This window comes from Ricinus communis, chromosome 10 (genome assembly GCF_019578655.1).
Source record: "Ricinus communis isolate WT05 ecotype wild-type chromosome 10, ASM1957865v1, whole genome shotgun sequence".
Taxonomy (NCBI): Eukaryota; Viridiplantae; Streptophyta; class Magnoliopsida; order Malpighiales; family Euphorbiaceae; genus Ricinus; species Ricinus communis.
Genome location: NC_063265.1, coordinates 13,481,920 through 13,507,731, shown reverse-complemented (window position 1 = coordinate 13,507,731; position 25,812 = coordinate 13,481,920). Strand labels below are relative to the sequence as shown.

Here is a 25,812-nt window from a genome sequence, read left to right as displayed (position 1 = left end):
AATAAAGCTCATGTCCAATTCTCCTTCTTAATCCCCGTGAGGAAACCTAAATGTACAGAAGGATAACACAAATGCACAGCTTGTGCAAAATGTTAGTTATGTTTGGTTAGCTATGAATATAATGAAGCCTAATTGAGTAAATTACTTATTCATCAGCCATAATATTTTCATTTGCATTTGACATTGCAATTTTATGGTTGATGACTGTAGTGGATGCAGTAGCATCTTGACCCAGAAAGAAATTCTCTGTTGGGATCTTCCCAGTCAAGTTAATTAGCAACCCTAAAAGAAAACATAGTTTGTCTCATAATTTAAGGTAACTTTGATGGTGGGTTTTTGAGGATGTCATTATGGTTGCTTGACTTGTACATTCTCCAAAACACAGAGCTTCACTTTACAAAATACACCGCCTTTTTCATCTCTATGCTAGACATTAAGAAGTTTATTTAAATTATATATAGAAAGCTTGTTAAGTAATCCTCAATCTTTGACTTGTCTGAACCATTTATAAAGCTACCAATTGAACTAAGATCTTTTGACTTGTTGCCTCCTCATATGCATACAGTATCTGAAGTGACTGAGCTGTAAAGTTCTTTTATCATATTGAATTCGTGATTACTTCAGACTTGAGAATCTAATTTCCTCAAGACACCACCAAAGCATAATGGATGAACAGTAAATCTGTAATTCATATCAATTAAAAGTGGGAAAAATAGAAGGAAAGGAAGTAAAGATCCCTTCAGATATTATAAGATCAGTAGTCTAATAGTCGAGTAACTGTCTTATAATGCAGAAATCACCAAAGATCTTTTATTAACAAAACCTTCATTAATGGAAGATGAAAAGAACAAATAGTCACAAGAGAATGAGCTTTTCTTCCTCCTTATATCTCTTTTCAGTATTCTGGTCTTTACCTATATCTAGTTCACTGCATTTTCTTTATTGAAAAAAATAATGACATAGTTACATTCTCTGAAATTACAATATATACAAACAAAGATGCATAATCTTAAACTTGACCGCCACATGAGGAACCTCCACTTGACGTCCAAAATATTTGAACTCCACAGCATGAGATATCTGGATAACTCCATCTCCATCACTGCACTTGGTTCGCTTTATCTTACCTGTTTCTATAATACATCAATAATGTATATGGTACATTATCTACACAGCTTTAGGGGCTACATGATAGTGGGGCATGCTTTGTTTCTCTGCTTGTTCATATGGATCTATCCAACATTTATCCTCCTTAGCAGCCTTCTCCCATCGTTTTTGAAATATTTTGAATTCGACAAACGATTGCCTCCTTACCTGCAGAATAAGGATCTGAATATTTAGACTTTTGCCTTTTGCTGCATGTTTAGGGTACATTCAGATGGTTAAAGAGATCCGAAGAGCACTTTGTCTAGCCCATGCCCATCTCCCAAATTCAATAATTCTTTCTACTGCTTTTATTAATTGCATTTTGTGCTCAATAAGCACCTATAGTGCCCTTTGGTTATTTCCTTCTTTCAACAGAAATTGCAGACAATAACAGTAACCTCAATCTCTGCTATTATGAATCCTTTTGCCACATCTAAGCACTACTCTATACTAGCAAGTCTATGGTTCAGCTGGGCTGCCAGCTTTAAGCAAAACTAAACAAGTCAAAGTACCTGCTGAAGGTATACTTTGTAAGATACTTACTTCTAGTCTTGGATCCTTTTTATTGGAACGAGATGGTTCCTGCAGTATAGAGAGCCAAATACTCAGTTTCAGTGAACCTTATGGACAAGCAGCAACCAAGATCTCGACAACTCAAGCTTAAAATTAGCTATAAAAGCTGTCTTAAATTAAACCATTTGCAATAACAAATCTGTTTGGTGATAATTCCACATATCTAACCTTACTTTCACCTGTGCCTCCAAGTGTAGGGCGACCATAGTGCACTATGTACTCAGCATCCACAACACCGATATTTTTTACTCGATCCCCCTGTGAAAAGAATAACTCAGTTGTAAAGATTTCGGTAGGCAGATATAGAAGAGATGCTAGATAATAATATGAACATAACATTAGTATATCAGAAAAGGAGCTTGCCTGCGCACAATAACCAAGCTGATAGTCAAGGCCCCAAGCATGGATCAAATCATTCTGGAAAAGAAGAATGCCAATCAGACAGATGGAGAACAAGTTAACAAGATGCATAACATCACGGTAGCAGGCTACCAATCAGTTGACAAAACGACCACCTAACAACACAAAAAAGAATACAAAGAAATGAGTTGTAATGCTTTTCCCAGGTACCCCATAAAAGGAAACCCCAGCCAACTCCTAGCCACCTACATTTGCTGTACTCTTTCTTTAGAAACATGCCTACTTGACCACAAGCCTTCTCCCTCATTTTTTATCAAAATGGCACCGGAAGTGATTCAGTCACCACACCTCTACAAACCTCCCTAAAACCCAAAATTCAACATAGATGCAAGAAGTGAAATAAGAAAATAATTAGTGCAGCCCAGTAACTTACCTGGATCATATACCATACACAACGCCATGCCGCTCTTGAGAAGACAGGGGCCATCATTTCAACCCACCTATAACCACCGATTTCAGCTTAGTTTATTAAAAAATTAAAAATGCATTTAAGAAAGAGGGAAAATGAACCTTCTTAAAATACAAATGTATCATCAAAATCTGTGTTGTAAATTATTACCCAGTGCATGGAGGAGCTGTACTATTGCCATCACAAGTTCCAGGCTTGAAAGTTCTGCTGCTAGCAATGAAACAAATCATATATTAAGCAACCATGTTAAGGCACTTTAGATGGTCATTAGTTCAATTACAACACTCAAAAGGTTTTCCTAGGAGGCCAATATTGGTGAAGTGGACGCAAAAGCAACCAATTGAATCAGAACATATAATCCTCTTTCTCTGAATCAAGACATAAAGTGACGCACCACAAATGAAATACCATCTTCAAGAAATAAATGAAATACCATCTTCAAGAAATAAAGGGGCTACATAAGAACCTGTGCACTATTGATCTTCTCAGGCGTGCAGTTATTTGCTGGTGTATCGCTGATTTACCAGGATCAAGTGCTGGCTGTGATATCTCAAGCCCTTTGCTTTTCACAATTGATAGGTACCTAGCAGTGTCAATTAAGTTAACAAAAGCTACCATATCAGGAAAGGTAGTCCTCTGCATCTATGCATCGACTTCACTTTATCACACTAGGAAAGTAACCACATTTTATGCAAATAGGGTTGTTTTATTTTCTAGCTGTTTAAGCTTCTAATTATGCTTTTCTTTAAATATATTATTTAAAAAAGTTTTGCAATTAACATACTGTTGAGGGTCAAAATTCTCAACTCCAAGGTCTTCATCCCAGAGAAAAATATAGCTGTATTCTGCAACTATATCAGGATGTAAGAAACGTTTTGCAAACCACCTAACAAAAGAAGCAACATGAACTCAGGATTAATACATTTATAATAATGCAATGACTAGTAAAGACAATGATAAACTAAGGTGACTTACCATTTAGTTTGATTATGGGCAGAAATATGTATGACTTGATCTTTCCACTCATAATCATTCCATTCATCGACAACACCATCATAGTGGAAAAGCATTACACTGAACTTACTTGATAAAAACTACATATAGAAAGAAAAATGAGAGCACCAAAAGCAGAGAAATGCTGTAAATATTAAGGATTATATGTATACTTGCATACCTTTTTGACCATTTTATCAACAATATCTCTTTGCTTTATTCCAACAGCCAATGTAAATAAGTTAATTGAAGAAGTTTCATCATTCTGTTGAAACCATATCCAAGTCAATCTCGTGTTGAAATAAAGAAAAATAACGAGGCAAAGAACAATTAAAGAGCCAAGTCTATCACTGCATTGTCAGCAGAAACAACATCACAAGATGATAAATATGATACCAAACTGTACTAGTCAAGTAACACCATCATATTAAAGAGTCTTCTGGCTTTCATTATCAGAAGCGGAGACTTATTTTATCATCTACTAACATAGAAATGTGTACATAGCATGCTATAAATTACTTGCTAAACAAGACGATCAATAAATGAATTGAGAAAAGGCTGAGTACATATCTAAAAACTATTAGCCTAATCTAAACTCTCTTCTTGATCCATAAGACGAGAAAAGACATGTCTTAAAAAAAAAAACATTTCGAAAGCATGCAATCTTTGACGGCAGATCACACATGGCAGCAGTCTCTAACGATGTCACACAGTTTTTAAGATGAAAATCCACATGAAGTGGATTTAAATGGTGCCCAATGTCCACAATATCCAACAGTAAGCTTGCTAGTGGCAAGTCGCACATTATTGATCATAAGTCTTTCAAAAAATAAGTGCTAACAACTGCAAGTTCACTGTAATACATAATATTTTCCCAGAATTCAGAGAATGATATATTTGGAAAATCAGTTACTATTGTTCAAATTTTACCTCTGGAAAGCCCCATAATGGTCTCATTTGCAAGTTGGAAGTCTTTGACACAATGCCCTCAGGTAATGCTTCACTTCCATGAGGCTTGCACCGATTCTAAAACAGATAAAAACATATAAGCAATAAATGACAACAATTTGATCCCTCTCCACGTTTTAATGACTAAAACCTGCCAGAAACCAAAAACCAAACCTTACAAGTGGCGAATTTTAAACTTTGGAAACTATCAACTATCTTCCATCTTGATATTTTCTACACAGCAGATTCAAATGTGTGAAGATGATAACTTGATGAAAAGTAAACAAAAACATTCAAAGCAAGAGAATTTTATACCTCCTTGTAATCTGGAATAACAAAAGTGCTGCCTATGAAGAAAACTAGAAAAAGAAGAGAAGCAGTAGGGAGAATGCTACAAAGACATGATCTTCTACTCTTTGAATCAGGCAAAGATACCTGAAAAGTTAAGAAGAAATTAAAGTTGCATTTAATTGAGATACAGTAACACTGGCTTCCCTTCTACTAAATGTACACATATATACATTCAGCATTTGAACTAACATCCAAAAAGAAAACATTAAACAGAGCATTCAAAGAACACCGATCAGTTGTTCTCAACTGAAACAGCATTACGAATAAAACAAGATTACAGGAATGACGTACAAATACAGAGTTATAGCTGTGTCGGTGCATCCAATATCAGTTCTTCAGCTACTAAAGTTAACCATAGACATACACCAAGCACAAATTAACATATTAATTATCATCACCAATTCTAGTTCGACTCAGTTCTATACCACCTAAGATTATCAAAGAGAGAGAGAGAGAGGGGAAGAAAAAGGAAAAGAAAGAAAACTTTACAAACTTTTGTTTTCTCGTTGTCCTTTCGGGAAACTACTTTAGAATCAAAAAAGAGGAAAAGAAGAAAAGAAGAAAAGCATGTCAAAAAACCATAACACACCGTCCGTCCAAAAAGGGAACTTACAGGATTGAGTGACTTCATTTTCCATGAACCTCAACGCATTTGACCGGAGAACGACGACGCTTTTATTCCGCCTCCTTATGCGTCGTCACCGATAGCATGTTTCTTTCTCTAAGCCTTGATCGGAGAAATTAAAGAAACAAACTGTTATTCATTTATGTATGTTATACATCAAACAAACAAAAGAACATAAGAGAACAGAGACCAACGTGGATAGATTGTCTTAAGGATATTCTGTAGGGTGAGGGAGATAGAGAGAGAAGATAGAAAGTTGAAGGGCCGAAGAACAGGGCGAGCGGTGGTGAGGATATTCACCTTTTACATCACCATCAATTTCATTTTTTTTTTTTTCTTTTAATAATCATATTTATGGTTAGTGGGAACCATAGAGTAATTAAATTAATTTAATTAATATCTCAACAAAGATGCCGCCAAGCCCGAAACCGACGCATGCTCTTCCCAGTACATTACATTATGTTTTTTTGCATGTTTTTCTTTTATTAATAATTAAATTCTAAACTTTATTTTTTTAGTGCTAATCCTCTTTGGTCCAATAAACTTTTGTGGTCTGTCTTTTTACCTCTTATAACGAATAGAAATGAAAATGAAAATGAAAATAAAAACAGTAAACAATATATATAATTGTATTTTATTTATCATTTGACACTAAGAAATAAAATGTTTGATTTCTGTTTAAATAATATAAAAATAAATAGTATATTATTTTTATTTATAAGTAATTTGACTTATTTTTAATAGGTATAGAATTTTTAATGGTGGCCTCTGAAAAGGAGTATTTGGCAGCACCCAGTTCATTAATCCTCATAACTATTGCTCTTTATTGACAATTTATTCCTATACGGTCCATGAATATCCACAAGATTATTTTTTTCCAAAATTCTCCACTTGGAAAATACTTTTGGATTTTTAATAGGATAAAGAGGAGATCCATCCAACGTGTCCCACAGGCTCAGGTCAAATGAATTGGATTTGACCAATATTTAGAGTAAATTGGCTTTGAAGTTGCTGGCAAGACTAAGATTGTTTTTGACGAACACAATAATAAAATGATTTAGGATTGTATGAACATGGATTACAGTTGCAATTAGCAAATTGTGATATAAATAAGAAGACAGAAAGTCAAGTGCAGAATTAGAAAATGTAATTGTGCTAAAAGTTTGCTATTTTGATGTAACCTTATTTCCTATATTTTAATTATAATTAGAAAAAAATGTAATTTCCAAATAATGAATATTATTCAGAAAATATTAGGGAGGCAATGTGAGATAATTATTTGTCTTGTCTAAGATATATCACCGACACCTTTCTATTTATTTGTATGGATATCACAAATTGACATCCTACCTAATAAACTGAATCTAGAGACTATTTTTTTTATAAACATAATGAAGAAACTAATTTATATATATATATATATATAAATCAATTGTTTTTGTGTATATAGTATTATAAAAAACAATGATATTTTTATTTATAAAAAAATTTCTATAAAATTTATTTGTTTACTTCAAAAATGTTAAAATTGTTGATATGATAGATGAATTCCATTCTTTAACTTATGATCACTTGCTCATTTTAAAACAATGTGTATTTCATTATTTAAATATGAGTATTATGTGGTTTAATTTTATTTTTATTTTAGAGTTTATAATTCTTTTTTTTATCTCTTTAATAACCGTTAATAAATAACGGTTATATTTCATAACACATTAGTAAGTGTTGATGTCACAATTTATTATATGCTACATAAAAATCTCTTAACAATATTATCTAATTTGGTTATTATTTACTAATTATTATATTCACAAAGTAATAAAGTGAAAGAAATAATATATATATATATGTATAGAAAAATACTTATTTCTTCCTTTTTAGTCATATTTTTTCATCTTATTTACCGTGAATAATAAAGTGAAAAGAGAGATAATTGATTATATAATCAAATAAATTTAGATATATTATTGTGGCATATTCCAAGTCATTTTTTTCTTTTCTTTTCTATTTTTTTCAAAATCATCTTTCAAAGACAATTTAAAATATAAAAATTAGAAATCAGACGTACTAAAGTAATTGATTTTCCACTAAATGTAGCACATGACAAGTAATAATTTGACAATTAATTTCTTTTTTCCTTTCTCTCCCTCTGTTATTCAAAAAAAAAAAGAAAAAAAATAATAATCTTGAGATGGCTAATGAGCAAACTCTAAGATCGCATAGTAAGCGATTAACACCGGAAGCGACACAATCATTCCGAAGATCACACTGCAAAAATGCAAAGGATAATAAATGATTAATTGTATCATTGCTTTTTCTACTTTTCAATATCTGATAATTCAGTGTATTAATTTAATATTATTTTTTCATTGGCTGTGACACTTACGCTGTGCTAAGCACCTCAGCATGCAAACCATATTCCTTAGCGAAGATGAATGAGGTAATGGATTGTGGTAATGCTGCCTGTGTAACAATTCAATAAATATTCATCAACACCTTATTCTATCTATTTTATATGGTTAATATTTAATATATCTATTTTTTTCTAATTATAATTATAAAAATGTTGTTACCTGAATGATAGCAACACGTAAAACGTCACCATGCAAACCCACAGCAATAGAGCCGATAGCCATTGCTGCGGGTCCAGCAATGAACCTTAGGATCATCCCTACCACAGTTAGTCCTGCACCACAGGCTATCACCTTTTCTTGTACAGCCATGAAGATCCCTGTCCATGCACAATACGATATTACTTTCAAGATTTAACACCTAAAACCCAAAGGAAATAATGTAGTGGACGCAGCATACCCATGCTAAACATGGCAGTGCCTGTTCCTGCCTTTGACATAATCAGAATAGATCCCTCCATGATGCTTGGCATCTCAAAATGCCACCTACAATAATTTCAAAGAAAACCCAAGAGTTAGTAAGGGAAGATTCTCAAGCAAACGTAACAATTTGTTATTACAAGTGTGAATATGTGTATACCTATTTGCTATAAAAGCCCAAACAAGGCCTAGAATGCATGCATATGAATTAGGATTCATAGCAAGTTTCACCCCCACCACCTTCATCAAAACCCAAAAAGAAGGTCCACTACTGCTTATTGCCATGTTACCTGCACTACCACTTCCCTCCAAATCTTTCTCTAAATTATCACTATTTTTATTATAATTAGAAGAAGAGATATCAAGTCTGGTTCTTCTAAATTCTAACACAAACAATAAAATTGTAAGCCATATGATAGCCTGAACGACAGATGATTGAACAACAAGATCAACTGCCATTGGACCATACATGGCTTTCATTAAAGGAACACCCACGACTAGTGAATTAGTCAAGGTAGATAAAGAGAAACTTGTAATGGACCATGTGTAGCTTCCTTTGCTACTGAACTTCGCCCAACATGCAAGAACCACCACTATAATGAACTTGGATATAGCATCAGCGCCAATGAATAGATAATTCATCTTGAATGGATCGACATGGGCAGTGAACTCAAAGGTGAAGAGGGGGAGAGTGAAGTAGCAAACAAGCCTGTTTACAGCCCCACCTTGTTCGGGTGTAAATATCTTCCACCATCTTATAGACCCATATCCTAAAAGTAGGGCAACATACAGTGGTACCATGGCCACTATGACCTTGTAAACATCTTCCCACCCTATCATTTTTTTGTTTCTTGTTTTTTTTTTCTTAAATCAAGATATATAAGTAAAACCCTCTTCAAAGAACTGCTTAGCTACTACGTACCTTCTTTATTCTTTTTCAAGGATAGGAAGAACGTAGAATGTTTTGAAATGGGGCAAGCTAGGTTAAGTATTTATATATATGCATGGCAATGGCAAAGGTACCAAGCAATTTAGCATATTTTGTTTTGCCTGTGTTGTATTATTGTAATAAGAGATGAGATAGGTGATATGGGTTGGTGGGTGTATGGTATTCTATGCCGTGGATTCTTGAAGTTGAAGGCGTCATTTAAGGCCTTTCCAAGTAGTGCATGGAAATGTGATGTTGCTTTCACAAATGGGTTTTTGTTTTATGGTCAGAAATTAATCGTGTCTCTTCTCTCTGCAGAATAAGGAATGAGGTCCAGAGATTATTCCACCCACCTTTTTGCAAATAGTTTTTCTCTTTTCCTTTTCTCTGGTTTTGTGAAATTGCTGCATTGATGAGATAGCTAGTGACATATAGACACATGCAACATTAACTAAATCTATGGTCTATACGTAGGAAAGATGAATGATAGATTAAAGGCAGCGTTTGGTAATTGGCAATTAATCATATTCCATTTATCAATTTTATAGCTTAAGAAAGCAAAATTTGGCTTGATTTCTTATATAGATAAATTTATATAGATCTTGTAAGAATTAAAGTACTTCTCTAGTGCTAAATAATTAAATCAGTATGTCGAATAATTAAAATTGTTCTATTGTATTCGATTTTTAAATTAAAATTGTTCTATTGTATGGAATTATGTCACGTTGACTAGCTAGATTTGACGCGGAATTGGTACTCACAAGAACCATTTTTCTCTTATAATGCAAGTATATATACAAAGGTTTCAATTCTTGAGCTCAAGAAACTAAAAGGGAGAAAAACAAACAAAAAAAAATTAGAAGAATTTTCTGGTCTTAGGATATATATGGTACGAACTCACTGTAATATCTTATGAGCATTTATGCAGAATAAGTTCCAATTTTCAGATCATCACATATTATGCTGGCACGAACACGATCTTGTTACCAAGAAATCCATCAATGCTTTGCATTATTAACTCAAACACCTGTAAGATATTCCTATTTAACGGTTGTTGATTGAATTGTGAAATGCAATATTTTGCGGGGCAAGAATTTGATTTCAATTCTCTGGACCTAGTTGATTGAATTGATGGTCTCTTTTCTTTTCTTTTCTTTTTTCTGGGTTCTTTTTCCTTCTCCAATTCCTTAAAGTTGAATGCATTTCTTGTATAATGAGTGGATGGTTAAGAGTACTAATGGCTTTTTCATGTCTAGAATATTTTAATCCTGGAATGGAATTGTCCTATTCTACATATGCAACTATGTGAGGCATGAGACAGTTGTTTAATAATTGAGGAACTGAACATATAAACAAGGTTGGAATATCTTATATTGTTGCTTGCTTCCACAAACTCACATTTAGCATATATTACTTGGTAAGTGATTAAATTTGGTCGGCCAATATATATCTTTCACTGCTACAGGTCAATCTATATTAAGGTCGGAGTAATTATCATTAATTTCATCACATTCGACTTCGACCAGCTGGTTGATTGGTCCAAATTATATATACATATTTTAGAATATTTTAAAATTTTAATGATATATTTTTATATATATAATATAGTAAAAATATGTATTTTTATCTCATTTAAACTTAATTGTTTATTTTCAGATAGTATCAGCCAAAAGAGAAAAATATAAAGCTAAATACTCAAAAAGAAGCTTAAATGGATATGTTCATGTCAATGTTCAAATTTAAGACGCATAGACTGCTAATTACAAGGCCCAACAGATATTTTAGTCATTTTGTATAATTATTATGATTTATATTAAAAATTATTTAAGGGATAGTATTTGGTGGAGATAAAAATACTTTAAATCTTATCTATTAGATAGACTTATATTAGGTATACATCTCTAGGGAGACTTATTTAGAGGAGGACTCTTATCTATATATATTTCTGCAAAACCTAATTCTAGAGATGAGAGCTCTTTACACCTGCTCACCATTTTTCTCTCCATAATTCTCTATAGTTCTTCATAAACACTTTAGTTTAGTTTTCATTACTCTTTTTAAGATCTAAGGAGCTTTTCAAGAAGTGGAGAGTGAGGACCAATCATCTTTGATAAGTCACAAATAGTTATATTTATTGTGTTTAATTTCCTTGCGATTTGGTTGAATAATGTACTTAATTATGGAAATTATGTTTATTCTGACTTAGGTGATGAAATATCAAGGATGGAGCAAAATCCAGCCTAAAGACATGTTTTAAGTCATCATTTATCAGAAACCAAGTCTTTTGGAGGAAGTGCAGAAATCTGCATAGAAGATCACTGTCGACAAGGCGTGACCACGCCTTACAGCCCATAAGCTCCGCAGAAATCTGTGCAGAAGACTACTGTCAACAAGGCGTGACCACGCCTTGCACCCCATGAGCTACTAAAAGATGTTAAGGAGAGCTTCGAAATTTTCAGAGTTTTCATTGTGGTGGACCTATCCCTAGTTAATCTCTTCTATTTTTGGAAGTGTTGGATTAATAGAACTTTCTTCCATGTATTTAGGGTTTTAATTTATTTAGATCACTTTTAATCTTATCCTTTCTTGTACGGATAAGATTAAATAGGAAGCTTATTTCTTTTTTATAAGGATTCTATTAGGGTTTAAGGTTTTACTTTCTATATAAGGACGGCTGGAAGTACCTTTAATTCATTCATATTCTTATTCTTCTTCTGCTCTCTACAATTCTTGTGAATTCTTACTCCACCATGAGTGACTAAGTTTTTAGTTTCTAATTCAAGATTGAATAAATTCCAATTGTGATTTTGTGAGGCTTTGTGCTTAACAGAATTCTTCTTTAATTCAAGTATTCTTTATTTCTTGTTCTTATTATTTATGAGTTATTGATATTGATTGAACTGATGACTCAACTTTGATATTGATTTTTCTATTGCTAAACTTTGAGTTTGTGATCCGTAATTGTCATGAACGATTGACACAAGTAGCAAGGAGCTGGCTTATGTGTGTGTGATTACGGTTTATTCGAATTACATAGCTTGCATGATAGGCTCTAGGGAAATAAAGGAACAAGGTTATTTCAATTGCAGTTATCTCAATTATATTAATATTGGTTTAGTCATTCTCATTATTCTTAATGCTATCATTAAGTTGATATGGAACGCTATCGTGCCCAGTTGACTAATGGTAAGTTTTGATTTGGATGTTGGGTTCGAGTCAATTATATTAAGAGAATTACACTTGTTGCGGCTTTTTCGAATAAGTAGACTAAGTACTTGAATAGAAGAATTGATATTTTAGCCTATGATCATGATTACAATTGGATGGAATTAGCACTCTTGAATTGGAAATTTGTTAAGATTGATTTTTATTTACTTTAATATTCAGTCTTCATTATTTTCTGCCTATTTATAATTTTGATTCAAACATTCAAAAACCCCCCCTTTTATTTTACTTTGAAAAGCTATTCACATTGGTTCTCTTGGGATTCGACCTGGTTTCACTTTTTCTACAAATTAGTTTAAGAAAATCAGTAGTTTATTTTGAAGGGCTTCGACAATCCGTTCAATCTTCCTACTTAAAGAAATTCTGGATTTAGAGGAAGTTTTTACTTATTTGTTTTATGTCTTTCTAGAGTTAAATATGTTAGGCTAGTTTTCATAAGTGTTTAGTTTAATCTTTTTATTTTTGTATGAATCTTGTTATTTATTTATTTAATAAATAAATTTTTTACTTTCATATATATATTAGTTTCATCTATTATTATCGGTTGACTATCATATTAATTTACTAGTAATATTTGTTATGAAATTTTTTAAGTTAAAAGTATTAAAAAATTATCTTTACTTTAATCTATGTTTATATAAGAAACCTATGTTGCATCACCATCTCATTCATTAGATTTAGGCTTGAAGTAAAACAATGAGATTACTAAGTAAATGGCTAGACTAAATACTCTTTTTAGCATATAGTTTTAAATCATAAACATTTTGCATTTGCATTGCATATTCATTTATTGTCTAGTTACTTCACTTTATAAATATTATTTTCTCAAATACTGATTTAGATTGTTTAGATTTATTTTTATTATTTTGTGCTGATAATTATTCTTTATAATAAGTGGCCTCATAGTTCCTTCAGAGATCGACTTCGTGGCGAACTTACTTTTACTATAGAAACGGTTCGTGCACTTACAACTACTAAATTACATATCACTGCTCAGGATGCCTAAAAGATAATCTGCCAACTTCTTTCTATTAGATAGACATGCATTTTTACCTTATTGCATGATGAGTATGCGCATATGAGTGAATATGATTTAAAGAGAAAGAAAAAAAAAAAAAGAGTTCGGCTGTCTCACATAAAATGCAAACAACAATGTTATCCCACGTACTTCCCTTTTGTCTGTATTTTCGATGTTACAATTAAAAGCATGCCTATCCATGGTGATGGCTGAGTCATGGTTAAAAAGAAAAAAAAAAAAGAACTGGTTCCTGCCAATTCTATGTGGAGATCATCAAGGTCAAAGTATAAAGAAAATAGTTAAGTAGGTATTGAAAATGAGAGCTATAACATATAATTAATACGGACTCATGATGTCAGGGCGTAATTTTGAATCAGCATTGTTCTAATAACTGGAGATATTCAGAAAGAGAGAAGATAGACTTGGTCATTCCAACCAAGACCATACGAAAGACGAAAAGCTTAGTATATGCCAAGTTGCCAGCAGAAGTTCTATGTTAGTTAATGTGTAGAGATTAAGATAAATATTGTTTCTTTTGTACGCTTCTCCATAGTTCTCCAGATGGGGATTCATGATTCTTCCTTGCAAGACCGTAAGAGCTGGAGCTGTTATTCTATTTCCTCAAGTATTGATCACTAAATATTTTGTGCCAGTTTCAGGGTCAGGGGCATACATAATCATGCTCCATTATTTGTTTGTTTATTATGAGCTTTGCAACAAGAAGCAACTGGGGCTATTTGTGCAGAGGAACTGATTCCAAAACGGGTGGTGCCAAACAATCCAGGTTCCTCTTTGATATCAAGCATGCAAAGTAAAGCACCATATCATATTATTACTTGCTCATTCTTTTGGTTCATCGAGTGATAATACATCAGGTGACTGAAACTCTGAAAGAATCCACTTGCAAACTTCAAATCCTTTTTTTAATGCAAGGAAGAAAACAAAAAAAGAAAAGAACAAAGATTGGTGGGTGCATGTTGTAATCAGAATATATAATTCATAAAGATTGCATCAATATGCTGATATAGTACTTTTTCTTTGAGCATCAATCTCACTCTCATGCACATATGTATTCAACTAGCAGAATTATATATATATACACATGGATCTTCCTATGCTATTACCACCACAAGATATGATATTGGATGTTTAATTGTTGATCTTACTCAATATTTTTATACCATTTGTATGGCAATATATGTGGATGGAAAATGATTTAGAGAAAGAACTGTGTATATGCTCTCTCCACTCCACCATATAAATATACATTGGAATGACAATTAAAGATTTATATTTTAAATAACATGTATTTGATTTTTTGGAAAATTCTTACACACTGCAAGAGTATATTACATCTTTAAATCAAACTGTACTAGATATATACATTTTATGTACAAGTAAAATCTAGTGTTATATCCTATGTATGTACGTGGGCTGTACACATATATCAGGCAAATAAAAGATAGTAAAAATAATACACAACGTAAAAGTTGAACTGTTACTTGGTCTCATCAAGACAATTGGCCAAACAAATAATAAACAAGGAGGACAATGAATTGCGGTGGGGGTCCATGGGTGAAAAAAATGAACTTTTTAGTCCAAAATCACTAGAATCTAGGTCATTTGGAAATGCAATGAGACAACATGTGTGTCGATTTCAAAGAACTACTAAAGAGATGTGTTGAAAAAGAAAAGAAAAAAGGACATTGTTTACAAGAGAAATAGGACACGAGTCCTACAATAGTAGTGCTATAATTAATGGGGAAATGAATCACAAGAGTTGGGGGACATTTATATAAAGAAAAGGAAATTGGCCAAATGGGTGCAACATGCTTAAGCCGTACATAACATAAACACTGCCTTCAATCATTATCAGTTGATCGAATCATCAGAAAATAACACAACATTGAGCTGGAGATTAATAGAGATTTGATCTTATTTTCAAAAACAAACAAAAAAAATATTATTGTAGCAGAAATTTTAAGGGGCAATATGCATTATTTATTAGTATGTTGCTTGTATGCTTCCACTCGCATGATCTTTGTAACGCCCCGTTTTGCAATGAAATACAGGAGAAAATAAGGGCATGATTTGAAGAGTATGTATATGTATACATTACCCTATAATAATATACAAACAGCACACAAATTGCATCATTAACATTATTCAATTATTACAACATTGTACAACTCATCAAGCTCCAATACCTCAAAACTGCTGAAGCAAAGCATATAAATTACAACTGCAAAAAAAATATGTATCTATTATAGATAAAATAAATAAGTTGAAATTCAATTTTGAATTTCAGTTGGAAAGCCCTCAGTAGATCGATTAATAGGAATAAAGGATGCAGGTGGTTTAGTTACAGCAAACAGAATGTCTGCATAACCAACCACTCCAACTAAAACTTCGTCGTTATCAGCCTCAGTCACCCATACATGAGTTGCCCTGTGAGAAAGCATTTGAGCCATGACTGCTGCCAATGAACTTGTGATCTTACATGTTAGGGGTGCACTTCTGCCCCTATACATGCTCCTGCCAATTCCAAAACTTGAGCTTCCTGGATTGAACCCAATGCTCTTGCTGCTGAATTTCTTCGGTCTTGTTGATCCACCGCCATTAGCTGTGTTATTATCGCTGACTGTTGAGTTTACTGTAAAATCAGGAAGTGATCTTGCAGTCAGATTATCCTCAACACCCATCACAAACTGCCCTGATGAAAGATTGGCTAAAGCCCATGCTGCAGCCAAATAATCACATTTCCACAACCTTGAGGCCGAAATTTCCCCTATGATCTTAGAATGGCCATCTGGCATGGGCTCCACAACGGCAACTGCACAAGGGTCTTTGGGTAATTTTTGTGTAGCTTCAATGGCTGAAAGAGAAGCTTCGACAGAATAGTAGTTAAAGTTAATGGCTCCAAGTGACGAGATGGAGGAAAGAGGGAGTGGGGCTAAAGCACCAAGGCAGCCAATAATAAAACGGATGACATCTTCTCTGGAAAGACAGCAGAACTTGTCCCGGCTAATAGTGGTGGAAGATGATGAAGGACGACTAATGTTGCTCATGAGGTTGTTGCTGCTGTTGCCCATGAGGTTGTTGCTGCTGTTGCTGGAGTCAACATTCTTGAGCCACTTACCATTATAGAGAATTGAAAATCGTTTACTCATGCCTTTCCATACTGTACCTTTGGAGACCAGAAGTCGCTTTACACCTTGCTTCATCATCTCTAATGCATCAATCAATCTACCAGAAACACCAGAGAGATGTTAAGAAACTTTAAAGAGTAACATATATCGTGAAGTATAATTGCATTTGGTTTCATCTCAGATCACAAGGCATTTTGAAACTCTCAAAATTTGACAAAGAAATTATTCTATTTCATGATATAGGAGGAAAAATGAACAACATGCAAATCTGAAAAGTAAGGCAGAAGTCCCGTGATCTTAAAGGATTAAGTTGGTACTTGCATGAATAATTAATCCATATCAGTACCCTAAAATAACAACCAATTTACTGAAAATAAATAAATTTATTTGTGTTTATTAGAAGAAAAAGAACTAAGCAAAGCTCAATTCCAAGACTACATATATGAAGAGAGAAGTATCTGTAAAGAAAAAGAGTTCAAACATCCAAATCAGCCACACGCATACATTTCAACATTTGATAAAAGAATGTTAATAATTAACTTTATAGGCAGGAATTGCATGTGATCGAGTATAATTAAGCATGAATATTCAGTAATGTATGATATTATCACATATATGTCATATGGACCAATTGAAGCATATCTGACGTGCCATAACCTCACTCATCTTTTCTACCACATTGACATTGATTGCAGCCTCTCCATCGTCTACTTAATTCACCTTGACTGCAACTTTTGCTCCCACTCCATACCATGGTTTCAGATAATAGACAAAATAGACCTCATTTAATGTGAAGGGTTCAAGGCCTATGAGGAACCAATAAAAATATTGCAGATGTAGTGGTGGATTCTAACTACAAAAACATGCTCGTTTTGGCTGCCAAGAGCAACCAGCTCTCTTTCCTTCTGCAGCCATCATTCTCCTCTTTCTTTTGCCTACATTAACTCAAAGACTGTCTCAACTCTCAAGACCACAGTTCTATGGTGCTTTCAATTTCTTGTCTACAAGATAGCGACCAAGGCAAAGGTTAGTAGATTCTAGATCTACATCCCTTAGTTTTTCCTTTATAACACATTGATTATAGTTTGTTCCAGGCTTCCAACACAGGAGTGTCATCTAGTTATAAGTCAAAAACATACATGAAAGCCATTTGGTAGAACCAAATGCTATGAAGTCCATGTCATATCCTTTGGTTTTAAGTTAACCCAGTGCAAATCACAAAAAATATCAAAATTGGACTTTTATTCTCGAGCACAACTATACACCAAACATCCACATTTACTCCCACCCTTCCCCAAACAATAGAAACAGGCACATTCCTCCTGCATGATAAATCAAAAAAAGATAGTATAAAAAGGTATAAGGTCTAATGGGGAAAAAAAGAATTTATAAATGAGAATGAAGTTGAAGATAAATGCTCATGATATGATGGGAAAAGGCAACAGCAAAAAGGATTATAAGTAGAATACTTAAGTTAGGTAAAACACCACATGCATAACTTCCACATAAAACACAATGATGTTGACAATAAGAAAACAAATTAGAATACACCCCAATCATTCTCATACCTCTAAGAGCCAAAATAACTACAAGAATCATGAAAAATCCGTGAAAATATTTGGTGCGACAATATTTAGTGGTAACTAGAAAATTTCCACTAATTTTCACGTAATCAATTTGAAAATATACCAATTTCAAACATAGAATTCTGAATGAAACAACAGCAGAGACCCATAATTGAAATAGTCTAAGTCATTGAATCCCAGAAGCAACTAATAAAAACAATAACTACCAGGAACAGCAATCCATCAACATGTTCCCACAGAGTATCAAATTCAAGCAAAAAACCATGCGAACTTATCATCATAAAACACATCACAATCACAAATCTAACAATAGAAGTTCCAAGAATTATGTAAGCTAACCTTGTTGCAGGATCGACCTGTTTCAATAGTGAGTTATCAGGAACAACCACCTCAGAAACTGGAGTCTTCATAGCCTTTTCCTGATCCTCCAAGCATTGAGCTTTAGCCAAAAAAGCCACAATATCAAGAGAATTAAGAATGCCCACAAACCTCTGTTGCCTCATTTCATTATTCTCAATCATATTCACATGCGATCTCCTCTTCCACACTGGAATTCCACACTCCGTGGACTCTCCGATTGCCCGAATCGCCGATTCCACCGTCTCAGTCTCACAAAATTCGACCATCTCAGGCTTCCCTACCGTCAGATCTCCAACAACATGATATAGAAACACAGACGCCATTGTAATTCACTGTTTAAAAGCTAATATAACAATCTGTAGAGGAAGAACGATTGAAACATTTTAACAATAATCCTCATTTGGGCTTTAATTATTATGTAAGTAACAATATATGCCAATAATTACCTCAATTGGACGTATTAAGGATTCTTGCTTTATTGGATATTCAAAGTTCAAATCTTTATTATTGCCTTTTTATGTTTTTTCGTACCAAACGGAATAAAGGAAGTATTTATGAAATAAAAAGGTAGAGAATTTGTCTAGTAAGGAATAAAACAAAAGAAAAGAAAATATACTTTCTTCCTCTTATCTTTAAGAAAATTGGAAGTCTTTGAAGCTAATCTGACAGGGATTTAATTATAACTCTTACCGGAGGAACCGGCAAAGGAGAGTGAAAGCTATAAAAGAGAGTGAAGGAAGATAAGGAGAAGGTGAAGCCCAGTAATGGGCAAACGATAAAGAATCAAAAAAGGAAGGAAATTGGTGTTGTTAGTATGGTGGAATGGTAAAATAGATAAGAGGATGATGATGATGCAAGATTTGGCCATCGAAGAACGATTGTTAGGTTAAGGCCCATCAAAGATAATCTCTTCTCTCTCTCCCCTGAAATCACCGAGTCTTGACTATGATTCTGGTACTTGTGTGTCGCTCAAAGCGTCAAAATTGGGCAGTTTCTTTTTTATTTTAATACAGAGAGGAAGAGAGAGTGAGAGGAGAGATGGGTTTAGATTAGATTTGACAATAACGGTGAATTATTGAACTGGGTTTGGTTCTTTTGTTGGATCTATAATTATAAACCCAATTTCAGGCAGCGCTAATTTCACGACATGCTTTGGATATTTCTAGACTCTGCTTCTCTAATGAAATAGCGACGCGTGTATCACTAGCTGATTTTTTTAATCATTATTACTTTTTTTTCAAGTTTATGATTTTTTTGTATCCTTAAACAAAATAGTATAATAATTTTGCTTCCAAAATCTATAATAAATAATTATATATCTATTTCTCAACTGTTTATATTTTTATATTTTCATATTATAGATATTAAAATTTTTCTCTTTTACCCTGGATGAGTAGTATATGAGGACTGCATTTTATTTAATTATTAAAATTAATAATTAATTTTTGATAAATTGATTCCTCTCATCATAGACCATTTAAAAATAAATCAATTTTAAATGTTATTAAATCCTTCAAATAGTTGTCTTTTTTACTCATTTCACATTGTTCATATGTGATTTTTAATATTCATTCAAGTCTATTTAAATAGTTTATATCTATGTGTTTCATTAAATTGTAAATAACTAATATTCAAAAAATTTAAATTAAATTAAAACTCATAATAAAAAAACAATCAATATTTAAATTAAATTAAATAAATACTAGTAGTATAATTATATCCAATTACTAGATCTATAAAGCTACATGATTGGAAGACAAATATATTAATTAATGCAAATAATTCGCTACCTGGTGTCTGTGTGTGGATATTATACTATTAGTTGTCTTTTGGTTTTGGCTTTATTTATTATTTTCATTGCTTTGACATTTTTGCAATAATTTAACTGTTATTTATTCTTTAATAAAATAATATTATCGTATTTTATGCAATATCTCAATTTAATAGTAAAATGAGATTAATTTAAAAATAAATATTAAAATCTTAAAATATCTTGTATCTATCATTTTACAATATTATTGATATAAATTATTTAAATATTTTGCGCATATAATTAAGAAGTTATGGATCCGATTTCACGTGATTTTAATTTATTAAAGAATAACCATTTTTATTATAATCTGTTTTAGAGTTTCAATTTGTGGGGCAGAGTTTGTTCTTATCACCATTCCTGAAAATGATGTTTCAATTTTCAAGCCGTCGGATGCAGGCTTTTCCAAGCCACTACAAAAACATTCTAATTTTCTTTTTCATTACATATTTTATTTTATTCTCTTTAAAAATATTTATTAAAAACAATTATATTTTTTATTTATACGACTATAGCTAACTTGAAATTGGTATAAAATATTTATCGACCGATATAAAAATTAAAAAGTTAAATAAAAAAATATTCAAAAAATATTATCATATATACTATTTTTTAAAATTTTAAATTTAATTTTTTATAGCTTGATTTTCGCATGGACAGTGTTTTTGATAAATAATATAATTTGTATTTTATCATTGAAAGTTGAAACTTTTTCTTTTTCTTTTTCTAATTTTTGTTTTTCTCATCATGTTTCAATGAACATAGTCATAATTGCTATAATTTTTAATTTATTAATCCTTTATTTATAAATAAAAATAATAAAAAAATAAAATTGGATATATAAATGACTTTTCTTTTTATATTTGATTAATAATTTCATTAATTAATAAATCTTAAGAAAATTTATTTTTCCTATTTTTCAATAATTAATAGAATAGATGGAAAGTGTTGCTAATGTTTATGAATCGAAGGGAATTTTTTTTTGCTTAAGCAATTTATTGGTTTTTGCTGAGAATTGTAAAGGAAATAAATTGCTAATAAGTATTCAAGAAAATGAGAAATAAGGGAAGAAGATGGAGTTTAGTTTATATCTATATATATTAATTTTTAAAATTTAATATTTTTTTAATATGTGTATTTAATTTTTGGCGCATAAAATTTTTATTTTGAATGTGTACTGTTTTTGACACATGAAATTTAAATTCATGTGTAATTTTATGATTTTTTTATTAATTTATTGATTAATAAATTATATTCTTAATTAAACACTCATTCTAATCCTAAAAAATATATATTAATAATAAATTAGTTTTCTGATTAGATAATGATTAGTTTTCTACTTAAATAATGATTATTCTAAAAGATAGCATACTAATTATATTTTAATATTATATTAATTAATAAATTAGTTTTCTAATTAGATAATAATTCTAATTATAAAAAATAATATTTTAAGATATCACATTCACTAATAAACTAATTTTTAATTATATAAATTATATTTGATAATTTATATAATACTAGAATTAATAAATAAATATTTTAAAATAATTTTTTATTATTTCATTAATAAAATTTAAAAATAGTTTGCTATTATTTCTTAAGGTATTATAAATTAATATTAAATATTAAAAAATTAATTAAATTATATCTATAATCTTAATTTTATAATCAAAATAATAATAATAACTGTGCAATTCAAAAATAAACGATTAGTTTCTTGTAATTTTATGATTTTTATTTTTTAAGGATTTAATTACTAATTTATTATTTTTAATTTTACTAATTTCACAAGAAGTACAAATTTTTTTTCTGGCATTCTTAATCTATAATTAATTATATTTTTTAGTATTTTAATTTTATTTATATTAATAAAATATGATTTAAATTATGACGCTGATAAACTTAATAAAATGAATTACTATATTTATTACCTCATTCTAAAAATAAAAATAAAATATCTATTTGAATTTTATTCTGAATTATTGGACATTAATATTATTTTTATTTAAATATATATAAATATATATGTTAATATCTGAGCGTATGCGAATCTAAATATGAAGTTGAATTGAGTTTGAATGTAATAACCTTAAAAATTCTGAATAAAAAATTTATGTTTGATTCTTGTGGCATATTCGCTCCTCTTGGGCCCAACGGATAGTCAAAAATCAAGCATAGCGGGTCTGCGAATCTCTGTTTTGAATTCCGGCCCAGTTCATTTTCAGAACCAAGAAAAAAGTAACAGCAAAGGAAAGGAATAAATGGAAGTGCTTTTCACTTTACACTGTAAAGGTCATATTGGAGCTCTACTTTAATGGTGCATTAATGTTTAAAGAGAACAAAGAGGGAATGAGAATGTCCAATATTCCTCAAGAGAACTCAGCATCATCACAATCTCTCTTATTTACTCTCCAAGAAATGCTAATGCTCCACCCTTTAGTGAGTTCTTGTCAATTCTCTCTCTCAATTTATTTTTTTGGTCATATACTGTAAAAGATTTCATCTTTCCATTTTGATTTTGTTTTCATTTTATTTTAGTTTTCACCAACTGGTTTTTGTTGTCTCGATTCTTATTGAATTTTAGATTTTCATGTATGTGATGTGAAGTTCTTTACACAGCCATCCAACTTAACCTGCTCTCTCTCTATCTTTATTGAGTTCTTTACTTTTTGCTCACCAATATCGTGCTCCTTACTAAACCTTAACTAATGGAAGATGGGTTTAGGCGTTTTACCCTTAACATGTTCAATTTACACTTACTGCCACTAAACTGTGTGCGGCCAATCTTGAGCTCCAGTCATTGAAGAAGATTGGTTTTTGCATTTTACCTCTATGATAGCTGTCTCAAGTCCTGTCCTGCTCTCTTGCTTCCTTTGATTCTTGGAAAGCTTTAGTTTTGCATTATTGTCCTTGTCAAAGATGGAACTGAAGTGGGTTCTCGCTATCGGACACTGTAAGATTCTTAAGTTACATCTACTGCCATTCTTGATATCGTTACTTCTGTGTTCATACCAGTCTCATTGCATTGATCTTCATCCAGAAGACAGGGCTTCACTCATAAAATTCCGTGCACATATTCAAGAACCAAACCGTTACTTGTTGTCAACCTGGGTTGGCTCTAACTGCACAAATTGGACTGGAATTGCCTGTGAAAATCAGACTGGCCGTGTCATTTCAATCAACTTGACCAACATGAATTTGTCAGGGTATATCCACCCAAATTTGTGCAGATTAATCTCTCTTGAATCTTTGGTTTTGTCCGAAAATGGCTTCACTGGCCAAATTCCATTGTGTTTTGGCTGGTTGCAGAATCTCAAAGTTCTTGATCTTAGTCACAATAGATTTGGTGGTGCTGTCCCTGATACACTCATGAGACTTAGTCAGCTGAGGGAACTTAATTTGAATGGGAACCATGATTTGGGAGGTCCTCTTCCTTTATGGGTTGGTAATTTCTCATCAAGTTTGGAAAAACTTGACATGAGCTTCAATTCATTTCAAGGGGAAATACCAGAGAGCTTGTTTCATTTGAACTCTTTAAAGTATTTGGATCTTCGTAACAATTTCTTATCTGGCAATCTTCACGACTTCTATCAGTCCCTAGTTGTCCTCAATCTTGGGTCTAATACATTTTCAGGTACTTTGCCTTGTTTTTCTGCCTCTGTTCAGTCTCTTAATGTTTTGAATTTGGCTAATAATTCTATCATGGGGGGTATTCCTACATGCATTTCTTCTCTAAAGGAGTTGAGACATTTGAATTTGTCATTTAATCACTTGAATCATGCAATATCCCCAAGACTTGTTTTCTCCGAGGAGCTTCTCGAGTTGGACTTGAGTTTCAATGACTTATCTGGTCCGCTTCCAACCAAGATTGCAGAAACAACAGAGAAATCAGGGCTTGTTCTTCTTGATCTATCTCATAATCGCTTCTCTGGTGGTATCCCATTGAAAATCACAGAACTCAAGAGTTTGCAGGCATTGTTTCTATCTCACAATCTTCTTAGTGGGGAAATCCCAGCAAGGATTGGAAATTTGACTTATCTCCAAGTGATAGATCTTTCTCACAACTCATTATCAGGATCTATTCCCCTGAATATTGTTGGGTGCTTTCAGCTACTTGCATTGGTACTCAATAACAATAATCTTTCTGGTGAGATTCAACCAGAACTTGACGCTTTGGATAGCTTGAAGATATTGGATATAAATAACAACAAGATTTCTGGTGAAATTCCATTGACTCTGGCAGGTTGTAGATCACTCGAGATAGTAGATTTTAGTTCCAACAATCTCTCTGGGAATCTGAACGATGCAATAACTAAATGGTCAAACCTCAGGTATCTCTCCTTGGCCCGAAATAAATTCACTGGAAGCCTCCCTAGTTGGTTATTTACATTCGACGCAATCCAATTGATGGATTTCTCAGGAAACAAATTCTCTGGGTTCATACCGGATGGTAACTTCAATATTAGCTTGAATTTCAACAACGGAGACATTGTTCAGAGACTGCCTACTGAGTCATTTATTTTATTGCAAGCTGTAGAGATCAAAATATCGGTGTTGGTTGTTGACAGCAATGAATTAAGCTTCAGCTACCATCTGTCTTCAGTTGTTGGAATTGATTTATCCGACAATCTGTTGCATGGAGAGATTCCAGAGAGCCTCTTTGGACTGCAGGGTTTGGAGTACCTGAATTTGTCGTACAATTTTCTTGATGGTGAAATTCCAGGTTTAGAGAAGATGTCAAGCTTAAGGGCTTTGGATCTGTCACATAATTCTCTGTCAGGTCAGATCCCAGGGAACATCTCCAGCCTTAAAGGTCTTACCCTCTTGAACTTATCATATAACAGTTTCTCTGGATTCGTTCCCAAGAAAGAAGGCTACAGAAAGTTTCCAGGTGCATTTGCTGGAAATCCAGATCTGTGTGTGGAGTCCTCTGGTGGAAGGTGTGATGCAGCAAGTCTTCCAGCAGTGCCTGGGAAGTCATCTGAAGAAATGGAGGGTCCAATTTCTGTTTGGGTGTTTTGCCTTGGTGCTTTTATTAGTTTCTATTTTGGTGTTATGGTTCTATGCTGTTCTGCTCGAGCAAGAAAATATATCCTCCAGACAAAAGTCTAACCTAGATTATGCCAACGAACTACTGTACATACTTGCCTCTGTTGTAGTAACATAGTAACTATTGAGTTGATGTGCTTTGCCGTTGTGTACTAATGTTGAGTCATTGATTGTTATAAACGTGGCAATTCAATTACTGAAAGCTAATGAGTATTTTGGTACCTCCTATGCAATGTCCATTGATGTGCTAGTCTCTATGCGCTCTACGCCTGCCATTGTATGTGATGTATTATGATTGACTGTTAACGATGAAAATAAATTGCCCGTCATTTTCGCTTCCACTAGCTTCTGCAGTAGAAAGTATCTACAGACCTCCAACCCACCTAAT

The 25,812-nt window shown here is 32.5% G+C and overlaps 4 protein-coding genes across 7 annotated transcripts; 1 reads left to right on the top strand and 3 right to left on the bottom strand.

Annotated features, from left to right (window-relative positions):
• Window positions 1-785: 785 nt before the first annotated feature.
• On the bottom strand, window positions 786-5,836 carry LOC8275006. Of its 3 annotated transcripts, none has more exons than XM_048369678.1 (15): window positions 5,660-5,836; window positions 5,454-5,567; window positions 4,805-4,924; window positions 4,664-4,723; window positions 4,472-4,567; window positions 3,723-3,806; window positions 3,524-3,642; window positions 3,333-3,434; window positions 3,015-3,131; window positions 2,699-2,755; window positions 2,513-2,579; window positions 2,083-2,136; window positions 1,888-1,977; window positions 1,659-1,728; window positions 786-1,314 (listed from the first exon to the last, which is right to left on the bottom strand). In XM_048369678.1, exons 2-15 carry the CDS (start codon window positions 5,469-5,471, stop codon window positions 1,253-1,255), a joined length of 1,116 nt encoding a protein of 371 aa, XP_048225635.1. In that variant the 5' UTR covers window positions 5,472-5,567; window positions 5,660-5,836; the 3' UTR covers window positions 786-1,252. The 3 variants fall into 3 exon arrangements, with proteins under 3 accessions (XP_048225635.1, XP_002512624.1, XP_015570664.1); XM_002512578.4 differs by having other exon boundaries at window positions 1,690-1,728; window positions 5,660-5,820; XM_015715178.3 differs by having other exon boundaries at window positions 1,690-1,728; window positions 5,656-5,813.
• A 1,680-nt stretch (window positions 5,837-7,516) lies between these two features.
• LOC8275005 (auxin efflux carrier component 5) lies at window positions 7,517-9,554 on the bottom strand. Of its 2 annotated transcripts, none has more exons than XM_025156170.2 (5): window positions 8,838-9,554; window positions 8,277-8,362; window positions 8,039-8,196; window positions 7,852-7,928; window positions 7,517-7,733 (listed from the first exon to the last, which is right to left on the bottom strand). In XM_025156170.2, exons 1-5 carry the CDS (start codon window positions 9,134-9,136, stop codon window positions 7,661-7,663), a joined length of 693 nt encoding a protein of 230 aa, XP_025011938.1. In that variant the 5' UTR covers window positions 9,137-9,554; the 3' UTR covers window positions 7,517-7,660. The 2 variants fall into 2 exon arrangements, with proteins under 2 accessions (XP_025011938.1, XP_002512623.1); XM_002512577.4 differs by having other exon boundaries at window positions 8,457-9,549.
• A 6,000-nt stretch (window positions 9,555-15,554) lies between these two features.
• Window positions 15,555-19,685, bottom strand: LOC8275004 (CBS domain-containing protein CBSX6). Its single transcript, XM_002512576.4, has 3 exons — window positions 19,009-19,685; window positions 18,542-18,918; window positions 15,555-16,713 (listed from the first exon to the last, which is right to left on the bottom strand). The coding sequence occupies exons 2-3, from the start codon at window positions 18,883-18,885 to the stop codon at window positions 15,759-15,761; spliced, it is 1,299 nt and encodes a 432-aa protein (XP_002512622.1). The 5' UTR covers window positions 18,886-18,918; window positions 19,009-19,685; the 3' UTR covers window positions 15,555-15,758.
• Window positions 19,686-22,582: 2,897 nt separating this feature from the next.
• Window positions 22,583-25,645, top strand: LOC8275003 (receptor-like protein CLAVATA2). Its single transcript, XM_002512575.4, has one exon. It carries the CDS (start codon window positions 23,295-23,297, stop codon window positions 25,485-25,487), a length of 2,193 nt encoding a protein of 730 aa, XP_002512621.1. The 5' UTR covers window positions 22,583-23,294; the 3' UTR covers window positions 25,488-25,645.
• The last annotated feature ends 167 nt before the right edge of the window (window positions 25,646-25,812 follow it).

What these genes read in the sequence shown, in the direction of transcription:
- LOC8275005 (XM_002512577.4), bottom strand. Translation starts at nt 9,136, where the DNA reads ATGATAGGGTGGGAAGATGTTTACAAGGTCATAGTGGCCATGGTACCA. An exon ending in TGGGCTTTTATAGCAAATAG is followed by an intron (nt 8,363 to 8,456) that starts GTATACACATAT and finishes AAATTATTGTAG; the next exon opens with GTGGCATTTTGAGATGCCAA. An exon ending in GCTGAGGTGCTTAGCACAGC is followed by an intron (nt 7,734 to 7,851) that starts GTAAGTGTCACA and finishes GCATTTTTGCAG; the next exon opens with TGTGATCTTCGGAATGATTG.
- LOC8275006 (XM_002512578.4), bottom strand. An exon ending in TTGATAAAATGGTCAAAAAG is followed by an intron (nt 3,643 to 3,722) that starts GTATGCAAGTAT and finishes TTCTATATGTAG; the next exon opens with TTTTTATCAAGTAAGTTCAG. An exon ending in GAGGCACAGGTGAAAGTAAG is followed by an intron (nt 1,729 to 1,887) that starts GTTAGATATGTG and finishes TCTATACTGCAG; the next exon opens with GAACCATCTCGTTCCAATAA.
- LOC8275004 (XM_002512576.4), bottom strand. Translation starts at nt 18,885, where the DNA reads ATGGCGTCTGTGTTTCTATATCATGTTGTTGGAGATCTGACGGTAGGG. An exon ending in CAGGTCGATCCTGCAACAAG is followed by an intron (nt 16,714 to 18,541) that starts GTTAGCTTACAT and finishes TGTTTCTGGTAG; the next exon opens with ATTGATTGATGCATTAGAGA.
- LOC8275003 (XM_002512575.4), top strand. Translation starts at nt 23,295, where the DNA reads ATGGAACTGAAGTGGGTTCTCGCTATCGGACACTGTAAGATTCTTAAG.